Source organism: Loxodonta africana, chromosome 3 (genome assembly GCF_030014295.1).
Source record: "Loxodonta africana isolate mLoxAfr1 chromosome 3, mLoxAfr1.hap2, whole genome shotgun sequence".
NCBI classification, from domain to species: domain Eukaryota; kingdom Metazoa; phylum Chordata; class Mammalia; order Proboscidea; family Elephantidae; genus Loxodonta; species Loxodonta africana.
This window is the reverse complement of record NC_087344.1, coordinates 188,394,816-188,412,635: the sequence shown is the minus strand read 5'-3', so window position 1 is coordinate 188,412,635 and position 17,820 is coordinate 188,394,816. Positions and strand designations below refer to the sequence as shown.

At 39.9% G+C, this 17,820-nt stretch overlaps 1 protein-coding gene across 6 annotated transcripts in view; it reads left to right on the top strand.

The window, feature by feature from the left end:
* Positions 1–17,820, top strand: part of GON4L (gon-4 like) — a 95,103-nt gene that overhangs the window by 56,104 nt on the left and 21,179 nt on the right. For 5 of the 6 annotated variants that reach the window (XM_064282685.1, XM_064282684.1, XM_064282683.1 and 2 more), the window contains 6 exons: positions 4,675–4,867; positions 8,517–8,618; positions 13,175–13,215; positions 13,824–13,927; positions 16,507–16,705; positions 17,221–17,307. In XM_064282685.1, coding sequence (XP_064138755.1) covers positions 4,675–4,867; positions 8,517–8,618; positions 13,175–13,215; positions 13,824–13,927; positions 16,507–16,705; positions 17,221–17,307 — 726 coding nt within the window. Of the gene's footprint in view, positions 1–4,674; positions 4,868–8,516; positions 8,619–13,174; positions 13,216–13,823; positions 13,928–15,989; positions 16,074–16,506; positions 16,706–17,220; positions 17,308–17,820 lie in introns of those variants that run through there. The other variant, XM_064282688.1, reaches the window with a different exon arrangement.

Sequence of the window (17,820 nt, the reverse complement as noted above, 5' to 3'; positions counted from 1 at the left end):
TATAATTTCCACATTCGGTTGGATCACCTTTCTTGGGAATAGGCATAAATATGGATCTCTTCCAGTCAGTTGGCCAGGAAGCTGTCTTCCATATTTCTTGGCATAGACGAGTGAGCACGTCCAGTGCTGCATCTGTTTGTTGAAACATCTCAATGGATATTCCATCAATTCCTGGAGCCTTGTTTTTCGCCAATGCCTTCAGAGCACCTTGGACTTCTTCCTTCAGCACCATCGGTTCCTGATCATATGCCACCTCTTGAAATGGTTGAATATCGACTCATTCTTTTTGCTATAATGACTCTGTGTATTCCTTCCATCTTCTTTTGATGCTTCCTGCGTTGTTTAGTATTTTCCCCATGGAATCCTTCACTATTGCAACTCGAGGCTTAAATTTTTTCTTCAGTTCTTTCAGCTTGAGAAATGCTGAGCATGTTCTTCCCTTTTGGTTTTCCATCTCCAGCTCTTTGCACATGTCATTATAATACTTTACTTTGTCTTCTCGAGACGCCCTTTGAAATCTTCTGTTCAGTTCTTTTACTTCATCAATTCTTCCTTTTGCTTTAGCTGCTTGATGTTGGAGAGCAAGTTTCAGAGTCTCCTCTGACATCCATCTTGGTCTTTTCTTTCTTTCCTGTCTTTTCAATGACCTCTTGGCTTTCTTCATGTATGATGTCCTTGATGTCATTCCACAACTCGTCTGGTCTTCGGTCACCAGTGTTCAATGCATCAAATCTGTTCTTCAGTTGGCCTCTAAATTCAGGTGGGATATTCTCAGGGTCATATTTTGGCTCTCATGGACTTGCTCTGATTTTCTTCAGTTTCAGCTTGAACTTGCATATGAGCAGTTGATGGTCTTTTCCACAGTCTGCCCCTGGCCTTGTTCTGACTGATGATATTGAGCTTTTCCATCGTCTCTTTCCACAGATGTAGTCAATTTGACTTCTGTGTGTTCCATCTGGCAAGGTCCATGTGTATAGTTGCTGTTTATGTTGGTGAAAGAAGGTATTTGCAAGAAGAAGTCGTTGGTCTTGCAAAATTCTATCATTTGATCTCCAGCATTGTTTGTATCACCAAGGCCATATTTTCCAACTACTGGTCCTTCTTCTTTGTTTCCAACTTTCGGATTAAAATCACCAGTAATTATCAATGCATCTTGATTGCATGTTTGATCAATTTCAGACTGCAGCAGCTGATAAAAATCTTCTATTTCTTCATCTTTGGTCCTAGTGGTTGGTGTGTATATTTGAATAACGGTCGTATTAACTGGTCTTCCTTGTAGGCCTATGGATACTGTCCTATCACTGACAGCATTGTACTTCAGGATAGATCTTGAAATGTTCTTTTTGACAATGAATGCAACACCATTCCTCTTCAAGTTGTTATTCCCAGCATAGTAGACTATATGATTGTCTGATTCAAAATGGCCAATACTAGTCCATTTCAGTTCATTAAAGCCTGAGATATGGATGTTTATGCGTTCCATTTCATTTTTAACGATTTCTAATTTTCCTAGATTCATGCTTCGTACATTCTAGGTTCCGATTATTAATGGATGTTTGCAGCTGTTTTTCTCATTTTGGGTCGTGCCACATCAGCAAATGAAGGTTCTGAAAGCTTTACTCCATCCACATCATTAAGGTCGACTCTACTTTGAGGAGGCAGCTCTTCCCCAGTCATCTTTTGAGTGCCTTCCTACCTGGGGGGCTCATCTTCCAGCACTATATCAGATAATGTTCCGCTGCTATTCATAAGGTTTTCACTGGCTAATACTTTACAGAAGTAGACTGCCGGGTCCTTCTTAGTCTGTCTTAGTCTGGAAGCTGAGCTGAAACCTGTCCTCCCTGGGTGACTCTGCTGCTATCTGGATACTGGTGGCATAGTTTCCAGTATCACAGCAACATGCAAGCCCCCACGGTATGACAAACGGACAGACACGTGGGGGACATGTACATATATGCACACACATATATATATTTTCTAAATCGCTTTATCATGTAGACATGATGTCCTTTTATCCCTAAATAATTTAGTGTATATTTCCTAAAAATGTGGATATTCTCTTATGTTGCCACAGTAATCAAAGTCAGGATACAATGCTATTATCTAATCTATTAAAGTTCTTACTCAGAATTTGCCAGTTTTCCCAATAATGTCCTTTAGAGCAAAAGAAAAAAATTTTCTGATCCAGGATCCATTTCAAGAGTACAGACTGTATTTAGTTGTCTTGTCTCTTCAGTCTCCTTTAACTGAAAGTTTCTCAACCATTTTGTCTTTTATAACCTTCACATGCTTGAAGAGTACAGGCCAATTATTTTGTGGAACGTTCTTCTACTTGGATTTTTCTGGTGTTTCCTCATAATTAATTCCAGCACTTTGGGCAGGAATTCCACATAAGTGATGTTTTTTTCTTGATGCATCATATCAGGAAACACAGGACATCAGCCTGTTTGCCACTTTTCTGGTAATGTTAACTTTTGTCGCTTGGTTAAGGTGGTGTCTACCTGGTTTCTCCACCGTAAAGTTACTGTTTTTTCATTTTTAGTTGATTAGTAAGTGTCTTATGGGACCAAATGTCATCCCATCATCCACTAGTTTTAGCATCCGTTGATTATTCTTTCCTGAAACAGCCATTACTGTGGTCACTGTCAATTGATGAGGCTGGGCCCGTATCTCATACCATACATGATCCCATCATTTATCCAGTTCTTTTTGATGTTCTAATTTTTCCTTATGAGTCTTATAGGTCAGTGAAAAATATGTCTGTCCTAAAATTAAAAATTAGAATTTTGAACGGAGCAACTCTCGAGGTCATTTAATTTATTTATTCTGCTTTTGAGTGAATAAATAGTGGTGGTGATGGGGGAATACTTTTTCATCTAACTATTCAACAAACATATACTGAATGGTTGAAGTTGTAGTACAGCTGTACAAGTCAGAAAAATTCCTTCCTTATGGAGCTTGTAGTCTAAATGCATAAATAATAATTTAAGATAGTGGTAAGTGCTATGAGCTAAATAAAAACAAGGAAATAAGATAATTACTATCAGAGTACTTTAGATAGAATAATTAAGAAAAGCCTCCTTGAGGAGATGACATGAATGATTAGAAGGAACCAGCCATGTAAAAGACCTGGGAAAAGAGCGCTCCGTGCAGAGGAAACAGCACATTCAAAGTCCCTGAGATGGGAATGATCTTGGCACGTTGAAGGGACAAAAATTGGCCAAAGCATAGGGATCATGGGAGAGAATAGTAGGAGGGAGGTCAGATAGCTAGGTAAAGTGCTAGACCATGAAGGCCTTGGGAGACTGTGGAAGAAATTTAGATTCTATTTTAACCATTGGAAAAGCTTTTTGTGATTTATGTTAAAATTTTCCCTTTAGTAAAGGTGAGGGAAATAGGCTACAGGAAAACAAGAGAGGAAACAGAGCACCCAGCCAGGAGGTGATCGCAGTAGGCTAAGAGAGGACTTCCCAAGGTGATCCACAGATTCAATGCAGTCCCTATCAAAAAGATAACCCAAAGAATGGGAGAAAGTATTTGTAAATCATATATCTGATAAGGAACTTGTATGGGGAATATATGAAGAACTCTTATAACTCAAAAATAAAATGACAACCCAATTAAAAAATGGCAAAGGATATCAATAGACATTTCTCCAAAAAAACACAAATGACCAATAATCACATGGGAAGATACTCAACATCATTAGTCGTTACGGAAATGCAAATCAAAACTATACTGAGATGTTACTGCACACTCACTAGAATGACTGTAATAAAAAAGATGGACAATAACAAATGTTGGCAAGGTTGTAGAGAATTTGGAAGCCTCATACATTGTTGATGGGAATGTAAGATCATATAGCCACTGTGGAAAGCAGTTTGGTAGTTCCTCAGAAAGTTAAACGTAGAGTTACTGTATGACCCAGCAGTTCCACACCAGGAGAGTTAAAAACATTTGTCTACACAAAAAGTTTTTCACAAATGTTCATAACAGCATTATTCATAATACCTCCAAGGTGGAAAAAAACTCAGATGTTCATTAACTGATGAACGGATAAATAAAATGTGGTATAGTGCGTGGGTGGGCATATCTACGTACAATGGAATATTATTTGACAATAAAAGGGAATGAAGTACTCATATATGTTACGACATGAATGAGCCTTGCAAGCATTATGCTTAGTGAAAGAAGCTAACACAGAAGGCCGCATAATATATGATACCATTTCTATGAAATGTGCAGAATAGGCAAATCCATAGAGTTAGAAAGTAGATTAGTGGTTAACAAGGGCTGGAGGTGAGAGGGCAATGAATAGTGTCTGCTTACGGGTATGGGGCTTTTTTGGGGGGTGATAGAAATGTTCTGGAATTAGTAGTAATGCTTGCACAACTCTTAAGTATACTAAAATCCATTCAATTATACACTTTAAAAGGGTGAATTTTATGGTATGTGGGCTGCGTCTCAATAAAGACATTGTAAATGGTCTTGAAATGTTGATTTTAAAATGCTGTCATTTTCTGAAAGCTTCTCAGACAAACATTATAAAGCTCAAATTGTTTAGAAGAGAAATCTTGTGGTTTGAGAATAGAAGCACAGAGGGGATGATGCGGTTTGGAGAATTTGGAAACATTAGACATTCAGTGGCACATTTTTTTCTTCTCCATCGGCTAGACCATGGATGACAGCCTCATTGCATTCCGGACCCGTTCTAAGATGCCCCTAAAAGATGTTCCCCTGGGGCAACTAGAGGCCAAGCTCCGAGCTCCAGACATCACCCCAGACATGTATGACCCGAATACAGCAGATGATGAGAACTGGAAGATGTGGCTAGGGGGACTCATGAATGATGATGTAGGAAATGAAGGTAAGTGGTTTTGTTTGCATTTACTATTTACACTGCCCATTGTGTCTATAGTAACATTTTCATTAATTGGAAGCTGAAATAATGGGGTATTTTTGGTTATCGAATTTAATTTTGTATTTAACTGACAGTTTACCTCTAATCATAGTTAAATTTCCTTCTTTTTTTTCTCCTTTTGGGATCAAGAATCATTTTGGGAACTTGAAAGCTAAGGACTCTTCCCTGAAACATAAATGTATACCTTATTTTGTGTAAGATTTCTTGGGGGTTCACTAAGTCACCTAAAATCCATTGTGTCAGTTGAGGTTCTTCAGGATGCAAGTGAAAGAATCCTAACTCCAACCTGTTGAGCCCAAATGAAACCAGAACTTGGGAAGGGCCGAAAAGCCTGCAGTGGATCTAAGGCACTGTTAGGACCCTCTTTGCCTCTCTTTTTATACCTGTCATCTTTACTTGGTCAGTCAACTCTCTTGTCAAACCTGCACTTTTCCTCAAGGCTGGGATGATGGCCACAAGCACTCCATGTTTACTTCCTCCTGCTTTGCCCCCACGTGGGAAAGACTCTCCCCTACAAGCTGCAGTTTGAAAAATCCAAGGGAACAACTCAGATTGGTGTGGCTTGATCACGTGTCCCCTCTTGGTGGTGTGTGGGATTGCTTGGGAGACTGTTCCAGCATGGAGGCCTGTGATTGGCAGCACCTCCTAGAACCGTGTTGGGAAGGCGTATCGATCAGACCAAAACAATACGTGTTGACTACAGCTATACATGGTGTAAGAACCCCTACCATAAACCCTTTATTTGTTTTTGAATATAAGTAAAAGTTCCTACTTTAAAACAATGAGATTAAAAGTATTGAATTTGTCTTTGATGATTTGTTTACAAAAGTATACTGCAGTGGAAATCACACATCTTTCATTGTTTTATATAATAAATTTCCGTAGGTTTAGAAGGCATAAGAGAGTGTCTTAGTCTGTACTGATTCTGGGTGACATCACGTTCTTTTGACAGAATCAGGGCCACTGTTGTTGTTTCCATTTGTTTCTCTTCAATGAGGAGTGACCAAAATATTTTGATTTCTTGTGTTGTAGAAGGCTGATGCTTTAAAAAATTTTTTAAATGTGTCTAACTGAACCAAGATCTTCACTTGCATTTTTATGCAAATAGGGTCATCCATTCCCTTACTTTAATTTGTAGCTAAATTCATTGTTCTTATTTCTGAATTAGATCATGATGTACCACATCTAATATATACAACTAACAGAGCACATCTTTATTCTTTTTCCTGTCCTCTACAACCACCATAGATTTTATGTGTTGTGAAAGAATGGTGGTGTAAATAATAAGACAGTATATAGTTTGGATGGAGAATAGACTAAATAAATGGTTAGGCAAGTAAGACTAGGAATGTCAGGATAAGTGAATGAAAGAGAATTAACACGTCCTTGAATGTACCTTATGGTACTATTAACAATTGTAATTACATCATTTGGCAAATGTTTATCGAGTACCTTCCTTGTATAAGATTTTGTGCTAGGTGCTGTTAGGGATAAAGGAACATAATTACTTTGTCAGGAAGTAAAATCTGTGTGAATGACAGGGTGTCTGGGCCATTGTTAGGTGTGCAGTTCATTTTAGATGAAATTGTTGAATAAACTCAGGTGCCATAAAAGTCGTGTATATGCTGTTGTAGGAGCCCTGGTGGTACAGTGGTTAACCCTTTTTAAGCTTCCAGTTTTTTGTGTTTTGAATATTTTAATGATGGCATGTGTTTTCAGTACTGGAGTACATGCTTACTAATTGAGTGTGTTCAAAGTTTTGGTAATATGGATTTTGAAAATTTCATGTTGGCATACGTTTTCCCATCAAACATTAGTGGTAGTCCGATGCAGTGTTTAGTGGGCTCAATCTGTCCGAAAGATCTTTGGAAGGTGGCATCTTCTGTTTTGTTACTTTGTTTTTCCAAATCTCTCTCTCTCTCACACACACACACACACACACACACACACACACACACACACAAATACATCAGGGCCCCCCACCTGTTGCACAGGAAGCCATAAATATGTTTACAGGGATTATCTATCTATATAAAAGTCAAAAGAGACAAAAGTTTGACCCAATCACACTTCCTGGATGCACTGCCTCATACCTAACTAAGCCTTCTACCTTAGTGAATTTTCACCAAAGAACTTTTCTTTCATTTTTCACTGTTACACAAGCCCCATTTACAGGGCAGCATGTACTTTTAGTGGGACAGGTAGCCTCCTGAGAAACCTGAGAACCTGAAAATGTTTCTGGGCACCTTCAGTCCCAAGAAGCATAAAAGAGTGAAAGTCCTTGGTTGCTAACTGAAAAGGTGGTGGTTCAGATCCACCAGCCACTCCGTGAAATATATGGCAGTCTGCTTCCCTAAAGATTCAGCCTTGGAATCCCTATGGGGCAGTTCTACTATGTCCTATAGGGTTGTTATGAGTCGAAATTGACTCAACAGCTTTGGGATTTATATGCTATTGTAAGGTTTTAGAAGAAGAGATGATCCCCATTGAGGATGGTCAAAGGCAGGTACACAAAAGAGGTGGCAGTTGAGATAGACCTTTGAAAGATTTTTGAAAACAGTGACAGTAAGAGGACATTTTAAGCATGCTGGAGGGAGTGACGTGAAATAATATGTATGGTGGTTCAGTATAAAATTCCCAAGAATTTTCTTTTTTTCTGTGTTATAATTACAAGAGTGATACATGCTTCGTATAAAGAAATCAGATAGTTGAAAGTGTATAAAGCAAACTGTTAAAGTTCCTCCCCACAGCGACGTTATCATGCTCCAAAGAGACCACTATTGTATAACCCATACATAGAACATTTCCCTTGTGGCAGAAAGTTCTATTATACAGTGTCAGGATAAAAAAAATTGCCTAAATATAATAATTCTGTAATTCGAGGACTCCGTCACAACTTTTGTGTAGGAATTGAATAACATCAACATGAAAGAAAATTACAAGTGAAAAAATACCCATATTTCACTGTCTTGATGTAACAAATGTTTATTATTTGTATATATTTTTGGTTGGTGACTTCTGATTTTTATCATTATAGGAATATGCTTTTTCATACTTAAGATTATTATATGTATATTATATTGTGTTGTACTTTCTTCATGTATTTATTGAACGTTTATGGAGTGGTTACATGTTAACATTTGACATGCATATACTCTTTTATCATGTTAAAGCATCATAATTACATAGCCATTCCCCTAATTTTGGGGAATTTGGGTCATTCCTGTTTTTACTATCAATGTCTTTGTACAAATAACTTTTACAAAAAGTATTGTTTTCATGAGATGCATTACTCAAAGTGAGGTTACTGAGACAAATTTTCTGTCCAGTTTTATGGATTTTGCCGCATATTGAGAGATTTAAGCCTTATTTTGAAAGGAAGGAAAGAACCTGGCTTGTTGGAGAGAATAGGTGCAGTGACTCAGCTGTGGGGAATGTGCAGAAAGCACCAAGGACAAAAGAGTAAGTTACGTAAAAAGTAAAGAATAAATGTGCTTTATGGAAACAGACTCCCGTGGTGCTGAGAATCTTGAATTTTCACCGTAGTTATGAGTTCAGAGTTGGAAATAAATGCCTGAAACTCTTTTTTCCTTAGATGAGGGAGATGATGATGATGACCCAGAATATAATTTCCTGGAAGATCTTGACGAACCAGACACAGAAGACTTCCGCACTGACCGGGCAGTGAGAATCACCAGTGAGTCTGTCTGTTACGAATCCAGCCCTTGACTGCTCCACATCTGCTTTTTTTTTAACTTTGCAGATTTTCAACAGTGAAATTTTCAGCCCATCCTGTAGTCATGTACTGAGCCTCTGGTATTTGACAGACGTTGTACTTATAAATCCAGAATGATTAGGACATAGCCTCTGTCCTATAAGAGCTCAGCTTAGTAGGAAAATACAGAAGAAAAAGCTATAATATAAAGTAATAGGTGCTATAATAGGTTGTGTATAAGGTATACTAGTGGTCTTTAAAGCGCCTTGGTGGTGCAGTGGTTAAACATTAGGCTGCTAACCAAAAGTTTGGCAGTTCGAATCCACCAGCTGCTCCTTGGAAACCCTATGGGGTAGTTCTACTCTGTCTTGTAGGGTTGCTATGAGTTGGAATCGGCTCCATGGCAGTGGTTTTTTTTTTAGTGGCCTTAAAGAGGGTGTAATCTACTAGTATGTGGTATGGGGTAAGGTGAGAGGGAATAGGGAAGAATTCACAAGATAAACTATTTTAACTGTGTTTTAAAGGATGAATAAGAGATTTTTTTGTGGGTGGGATAGAGAAAGAGATAGCAAATAGGTATAAAATCTGCAAACCACAGAATTTTGGAATAACAAAAATGCATATTTGGAAAATGGTAAGTAGTTAGGTGTAGTTTTGTGAGGGAGTGGTGGTGGAAGAGATATGCAGTGTTCAGATCATGGAAGACCTGGAATATGAGGTTTGTTCTCTCAGAAAGGTGAACTCAAAAGAGTTTTAAGCAGGAAATGAATAGGAACTGATTTGGATTTTAGAAAGACCACTTTGATTTGATACCAATTTAATGGATTTATTTAGTGAGTAAAGAAAACAACACTGAAGGCCTTGAAAGCAATTATTTTGATAACCTGACTTGCCTGTAGTCATTCATTTAAAAGATTACATCATTGGCTTATGTACCAATGATGGAAAACATATTTCAGAAACCATTGATTTTTGTTGAGCGTATGCATGACCCTTTACTCATGATTTGTCTGTCAGTTTGTCATACTATGTTGCCGTTATACTGGAAGCTTTGCCACCCGTGTTTCAAATACTAGCAAGGTCACCCTCTGTGGATAGGACAGACTAGGAAGAAGGACCTGGAAGGCTACTTCTGAAAAAATTGGCCAGTGAAAACCTTATGAATAGCAGCGGAACATTATCTGATATAGTGCTGGAAAATGAGTCCCTTAGGTTGGAAGGCACTCAGAAGATGACTGGGAAAGAGCTGCCTCTTCAAAGTAGAGTCGACCTTAATGATGTGAATGGAGTCAGGCTTTCGGGGCCTTCATTTGCTGATGTGGCACCAGCCAAAGTGAGAAGAAACAGCTGTGAACATCCATTATAATCAGAACGTGGAATGTATGAAGTGTGAATCTAGGAAAATTGAAAGCTGTCAAAAACGAAATGGAACGTGTAAAGATCAATACCCTAGGCATTAGTGAGCTGAAGTGGACTGGTACTGGCCATTTTGAATCAGACCATCATGTGGTCTGCTATGCTGGGAATGCAATTGTTGCTTTGTGTTCACTACCTACCCTATCGGTTAGGGACCACTGCTGGAGAGTTACTCTCTCTGGGTCCTGATTTCCTGCCTGCTCTGTATATGCTGGGATTCCTGAAGCTTTTGTCCTCTTACCTGTCCTTTCCCTCCTTAGCTCCGGTTCATATCCTTGTCACCTTGCTTTCCTCCCAGAATGTCTTCATAGTTTCTTTGTCTCCTGGTGGGAGTTTTGTGATGTTGTTTTCTTAACACTCTTCACCCATAGCTACTGCTGGCTTTGTCTCAGAATGGCCCTGGTTTGCCAGATGGGCTGGTACGGCACATCTGCTCTGTATCTCTTCCTGTTCACTGCTGTTATTCAGTTTCTTTTTCCAAACGGTATTTGATGTAATTCTGTATCCTTTCATTCGATGCTCAGGGTTCTAGGATTGTCATCTGTATCTGTTATACTTTGTTTCTTGGGTCTTTGTTGTAGAGGGAAAGTGTGGTGCTTTTGACTAGGCCGCCATTTTGAATCCTTCTCCGTTACCAGTTTTTTAGGTCATCTTTGTTTTAGGTAAAATTTCCACATAATGCATTACACAAATCTTAAGTGTACCATTTGGTGAGTTTTGACAAATGTGTAACCCAAACATCTGTCAGGATATGGATACCACCCCTGAAAGTTCTCTCATACTCCTTCCAGGTCTGTCCTTCCTCTCATTCCCACCCCCTCCCCATTGCTGGAGGAACAACCACTGTCTGATTTTTTCATAATGGATTAGATTTATCTGCTTTAGAAGAACTTCATATAAATGGAATCGTGTAGTATGTGCTCTTTGTTTTTTAAGGCTTCTTTCATTCAGCCCAATATTTTTTGAGGTCCATCCACATTCCATGTATCGTTGGTTTGTTCCCTTATACTGCTGAGTAGTACTTCATTTTGAATATACCACAGTCTGTTTCTCTTTTCTTGTGTTGGTGGACACTTGGGCTCATTCAGATTTTTGGCTATCATGATAAAAGCTGCTCTGAACTTTCTTGTGCAAGCATTTTTGTCAGGGCTTTGAAAGGGTTTGTTTCTTAGAAACCCCGAGACCTGGGAATCTTGTTAAAATGTAAATTCTGAGTTAGTATATCTGGGGTGGAAATATAAATTCTCAGCAGAAGGTTGAGGCAAAACGAACTGGTTTGAAACCCTGCTTTTTGTGGACATACGTTTTATATCTAGGAGAGTAATTGTTGGGTTATAGGGTAGACATTGTGTTTACCTTTTTAAGAGATTGCCAGACCTTCTTCCAAAGTGGTTTTCCATTTTCTGTTCCCATTAGAGTCCCAGTTGCCCCACTTTCTTGCCAGTATTTGGATTTTAGCTACTCTAGAAGGGCTTAAAAAAATTTTTTTTTTCTCGTTGTGCTTTAAGTAAAAGTTTACAATTCAAGTCAGTTTCTCATACAAAAGCTTATACACACATTGTTATGTGACCCTAGTTGCTCTCCCTACAATGTGGCAGCACACTCCTCCTGTCTACCCTGTATTTCCCGTGTCCATTCCATCAGCTCCTGTCCCCTTCTGCTTTCTCATCTAGCCTCCGGACAGGAGCTGCCTTTTTAGTCTCATGTATCTCCTTGAACCAGGAAGCACATTCTTCACCAGTATCATTTTATGTCTTATAGTCCAGTCTAACCTTTGTCTGAAGAGTTCGCTTTGGAAATGGTTTTAGTTCTGGGCTAACAGACAGTCTGGGGGCCATGTCTTCTGGGGTCCCTCCAGCCTCAGTCAGACCATCAACTCTGGTCTTTTTACTAGAATTTGAGTTCTGCACCCCATTTTTCTCCCGCTCCATCAGGGACTCTCTGTTGTGTTTCCTGCCAGGGTGGTCATTGGTGGTAGCCAGGCACCATCTAGTTCTTCCAGTCTCAGGCTGATGGAGTCTCTGGTTTAGGTGCCTCTTTCTGTCTTTTGGGCTCATATTTTCCTTATGTCTTTGGTGTTCTTCATTCCCCTTTGCTCCAGGTGGTTTGGAACCAATTGATATATCTTAGATGGCTGGTTGCTAGCTTTTGAGATCCCAGACACCACTCACCAAAGGGGGTTGTAGAACATTTTCTTAATAAACTTTGTTATGCCAGTTGACCGAGATGTCCCCTGAAACTATGGTCCCCAAACCCCTGCCCCTGCTACTCTGTCCGTTGAAGTATTTGGTTGTATTCAGGAAACTTCTTAGCTTTTTTTGCTTTAATCCAGTTGTGCGGACTTCTCCTGTATTGTGTGTTCTCCCTCTAAGAAGGGCTTGCTTTACGTAGAATGGATCCGAGTTGTCCAGACTTGGTCTGATATTCTGCTCTAGCTCAGTGATGTGCTTGCCCTCTTGTAGATGGGGACGATTTTGAAGCAGCTGTGTCATATTGAACCTGAGATGAATCAAGCTCTGAGGCTTTTTTCACATGAACTGTTTTTGAGCCATATTACCTTTTCCCTGAGCTTTAAGGAGCTGGATTTTAAAAATCCTAAATGTAGGACTTTACATTTATCCCCATTATGTTCTATCTAGTTGATTTCAGAAAACACAGAATCTTGAATCTGCATTAATTGGACTGGCCATCCCTTCCAGCTTTGTGTCATCTATACATTTGATAAATATGTTTTCTGGGTATTCTAAGTCATTGATGAAACTAAGTCAGGGTCTGTGGCACACTGCTGGACTCCATGGGCAGTGTAGGCCAACCAGCTATGAATTTATCTAAGTGTAAAATCACCTAGGTCATATTTTTTGTATGTCTCCCTACTAGCATCTAAGCTTCACGAGAGTAGAAATATTTGCTTTGTTCACACATGTTATCTAAAGTATCTAGAACAGAGTCTGAGACCATAGTTCATGCTGAGTAAATGTTTTTGAATAAATGAAACAATGATAGATATGAGGTTTTAGTTAAATACCTTGCTGAAAACAGCCTGCATTGTTTTCATGAAATTCTCCTTTATTGCAAAATGAGAGTAACTTGTGCCAACAACACATTGTTTGGGTTTCTTGCAGAAAAGGAAGTGAACGAGCTGATGGAAGAGCTCTTTGAAACTGTGAGTAGTGATACTTGAGTGAAAACTCTGAGTGGTAAAGTGGATTTGCCACCAAGCTGTGTCCTTTGGGTTCTGTGACCCTCCCTGCAGACGTGGTCTGACTAAACCACCCTTTCAGTGCACCCAGGAAAGAATACAGCAGCAGCAGAACTTTGCTAATTAGTAAACTCTTTAATTATCTACATGTAGGATATTCTTGGTAAAATTTCCCTTGTAAACTTTTGAATGGCCTTCCCAAATATCATTTGGTTTGCCCTTAAAGATTGCAAGCTTGTTTTAGACTATTCTAAGCACAAATAGTTACCTTTCTGGTAAATCTGTCTCTTGAAAGATATTTTTGTATAAGAGATCAGTTGTTTTGGGTTATCTATGCTCAGTCCTTGCCATTACAAGTTGGCTGGCTGAGAGATCTTTTTCCTGGCTTGATGGTTATCCCAAGGGTGGGGTTTTGGGAGCCCTGAGTTGAGTGTGGTTCTGGCACTGGCACTTTGTGGGTGCTGGCATTCTTAAAGTCCTGTGATCTGTAGCCTTCGCTTTTTCTTCTCACTGCTTGAGTGGCTTTCGTAGGTGTGTTCTCCGGGAAAACCCTTCTGTTCCTTTTCCCTCAGTTCCAAGATGAGATGGGATTCCCCAAAGTGGAAGATGACGGCCCTGAGGAAAAGGATCGTGTGGCTGAGTCTCGGCCTAACTTTAATACCCCTCAAGTCTTACGGTAGGCTACACAAAGACCTTGAGACTTAGAATGGGGAAACATGCATTTCTGAAAAGGTTTTCAGAAATTGCAGTAACAGTTTCCCATTCCCAAGTAGCTGTGGTTACTGATATAAGCATATAGAGCCTTGTGGGGGAATTGAGTGTCAGAAGAATACATCTCCTTGTTATGGGGCAGTGCAGCTATAGACCAAGCTGTATGAGTTTGGGAAGGGAGAAAAAACAGCAGCTGGTGTCCACAGCAACTTCTCTGGATGAGTGGTGCTGGAGAGGTGTGCAAGACTTTATGGCCAGCCACAGAAATTTCCCAAATTGTAATATCTAGTATGTCCCTTTTGCTCTCCTTATTTGCCATTATTATCTGGTAAATGTTAATGAAAGTCTGTCAGTCACCTAGGCGTTAATTGAGGAAACCATGAACCACCCACAGTAACGCCCTGGAGTCTGAAATGTATGTTTTGGTTTTTATCACATAAAGTGGGGACATCTGTTGCCCCATCCAGAAAGTAGAGGCTTTAATTTCTCCCCCTATTTTTACGATGGATTTACATAATCCCTCTGTACTTTAATTGATTGTTACCCATTGTTAGTAGCAGCAGACCATCCTTAGACGGATGGGTAGCTTAGAAGTCACAGTCGTTTGTGGTATGGGTAGAGCAAAATAAAGTTAACAGACCCACATCCTCTATTAGTCTTGTGTTTTAACTAACAGCATTACCTAGCAAGAGATCGTGGGATCTATCTGAAAGCCAGGCCTTCAGGGACCTTGCAATGTAGTAAAGGGTATAGTAACCAATGTGTAAAACCCAGAAATATCAGTCACATTCATTTACAACAAATACCAAAATACCACTACAACAAAAATCTCAAGATTTCTAAGTGTCATTAGATGACCCATGCATTTCAAGCCATGCTTCGTGGAACAAAGTCCTGGTACCATATAAAATGGTTTTTATTTATTATGGGAATTTATTATAATTTATTATAATTGGGGTTTAGTCTCTAAACATGCTTCAGTTCCTCTAATGAACTCTGTATAGGCTTCTTAAATTTGGGAATTACATGGCTACTTTAACATCCCTGTTGACCTACACTTACCTTTTGGTACTCAATGGATCTGCTTGGGCTGCTGCCCCTTCCTTTTCAGTTGGAAATGTAAACCTGTTTAATTTTTGACTAAACAAAACATCATGGAGGAAAGTGAGTCATCTGTGGTCCCCTTACTAACTATCCAAGTAGTACTTCTTAAAATCAGATGCAATCATTGTTTGCATTATCTACTTTTCAGTGTTTCTGCTCTTCTATTCCTCAGAGAGTAGTTCAGACAGTCAACAGTGTTCAGTTCTCAGTAATGGTTATACAAGAGGACAGCCCGGTGGTCTTTAGGTTTTTACCCTGTACCTGTCAAGTCTGTAGTGAATACTGTAATATGAAATATAATTTTCATCCCCAGAGGTTCCTGAGAAAAGTTACTGTCATATAATTGTTGCTTGGCACATGAAAACCTGCTAGTCATAGCTACTTTAGCGGGTTGGTCACTATGAGTCGGAATCAGCGGTGATGGGCTTGGTTTTTGGTTTTTATCCTGATTGCATAGACTATCAAACCAAAAAACCCAACCCAGTGCCATCGAGTCGATTTCGACTTATAGCGACCCTATAGGACGGAGTAGAACTGCCCCATAGAGTTTCCAAGAAGCGCCTGGCAGATTCGAACTGCCGGCCCTTTGGTTAGCAGCTGTAACAGTTAACCACTATGCCACCAGGGCTTCCCATGGCCTATCAGCATATATTTAATCACTTAAGTGACTTGTTCTGCCTTCATCTGAGAGCTAGCATGTGCAGCATTTGGATTCTTGCTTCAGCTCTAGGAATAGCCTCTCTCTCTGGAGGCAAGGCTGGAGAGGGCTAGGATTAGGAAACACGGGGGTGGAATTCACAGTACCGAAAGAAAATATTTTCGTGGAGAGTAGTCAGGTAATACTTGAAGTAATTTCCCAGTTCTTCTATTCAGCTAAACGCCTTGTATTTCAGTATGCCTCCTTCTTGCTTCATGCAAGAAGGCCTTTGACTTTTTAAGAAAGGAAGACAGGGCATCCTGCATGGATAGGGAGATGGAAGAAGCTACAGCTGGGATGGCGGTAACAGGTAAATTAAAGAACAAGCTCTTTACTTTCAGAGGATTCTATATCCTGGTTAAGAGCAAGCCTTAGCTTAATGTGGATAAGAGTGCTTGGTAAGAATGACAGGTTCCCGCTAGCTCTTTGGCTGTTTGTTATGCAGATATTTTTCTGTTCCTAGATTTTTGTTTAATTTCCTCTCTATCTGTATGTCATTTGGAGGAGTGATTATAGAAGAATGGCGTGGGGGTGGTTAGTTCAGAATTATCTTATTTGAATCTGTATTAACATCAGGGAAAGATTTGGATAAGGCTAGGAGTTCAACTCTTGGCTAAGGTAGAATTTGGGGATTAACAGTAGGCGGAGGTTCTTCAGGCCCTCTTTGCCTGCCATTAGCGGGAATTGACTGTGTTGTGGAGTGAGGGAAATGTTCAGTTCACTGATGTCCCTGTTGTGGGTAGCTTTGAGGAGCCACTGGCCAACTTGTTAAATGAGCAACATCGGACAGTAAAGGAGCTACTTGAACAGCTGAAGATGAAGAAATCCTCATCCAGACAGCAGCAGGAGGCAGAGAGGGTGAAGCCCAAGAGTGAAAAAGTTCCTCAGACTCTGGTTCTGGATCTAGCACAGAGGAAGAGACTCCAGCAGCAGATGCAGCAGGTGAGACTCTCCTTGGGTAAGGTTAATGCTGGGGCACTCCACGGCCTGACTCTGAGGCCACAATTAGCCACTTTGTAAAAGTCAGCAGTCTGTGTCTTGATAGCCACTGAAACCGTGGACCATAGGATCTTCACCTGAGTTGGGACTTTGGAAGGTCATCGTGTCGTAGCTGTGGCTCAGGCAAGAAGACATGAAAGGACCCTAATGGTATTCAGAATGGTAGATTTCTGAGAGTTCTTAGTAATTGATTCTGAAGCTTGATAGCCTTCAGTGCCCTCAGGAATTTTTTCCACTTCCAAGCTCTGTCCCTGTGGTCTGAGGTTAAATTTCCTCTGGTTGTGTCGTTTTGCTCAAGGGAACCTGTCTGAGAAATTCCTGGTGAGATATTTTGTTTCCACAGTCTTATCCAGAAAGCCAAATATGTGTGCTAAAGTTGAAACTTCTTAAGATCTGTCTGGGTTCCTGAAGTAGGTGTATCGTAAAACGTCACCATATTATTTTCTTTCCCTCCCCAGCATGTTCAGCTCTTGACGCAAATCCACCTTCTCGCCAGCTCCAACCCCAGTCTGAGTTCGGAGGCCAGCACCACCAGAGTATTTCTTGTAAGGCTCTAAATATCCCTAACTCTGAAGACTCGGTATGCAATTAGCTTGACTAGTCTTTTCTCACAGTTTCCCATCATAATCTACCTTTATTCTTCTTTCCTGGCTGTGTTTGGTAGCTATGCCTACTTTCTGGTGTGGCTTCCTATGTTTGCTAAGAGAACCTAAGCCATTCATTCCCATGAAAAAGCAGTGAATGTATTCAACTTTCTTAAGACTGTCCCTTTTGCTTCTTTATTGGACCCTCTGTCTCATCTTTAGATCCACTGTGACTTCTTAGGTTTTTGGCACTGCTAATCTTTTAAAGATATTGAATTTGTTGTTCATTCATTAGGCTCAATGCCAGTGGTTTGATTTTGCTCATGACATTATGAAATATTTTGGAGTAAGGGTTTTTAATTCTGAAATTCTAAACTCTGTAAAAGTTTTCCCTAGACTTTGTGGCAGATAATGACTATATTCTGTGCTTCTTAGGTCAGTCTGTTCGGAGTTTGAGAAGTATGTTTGCTAGCT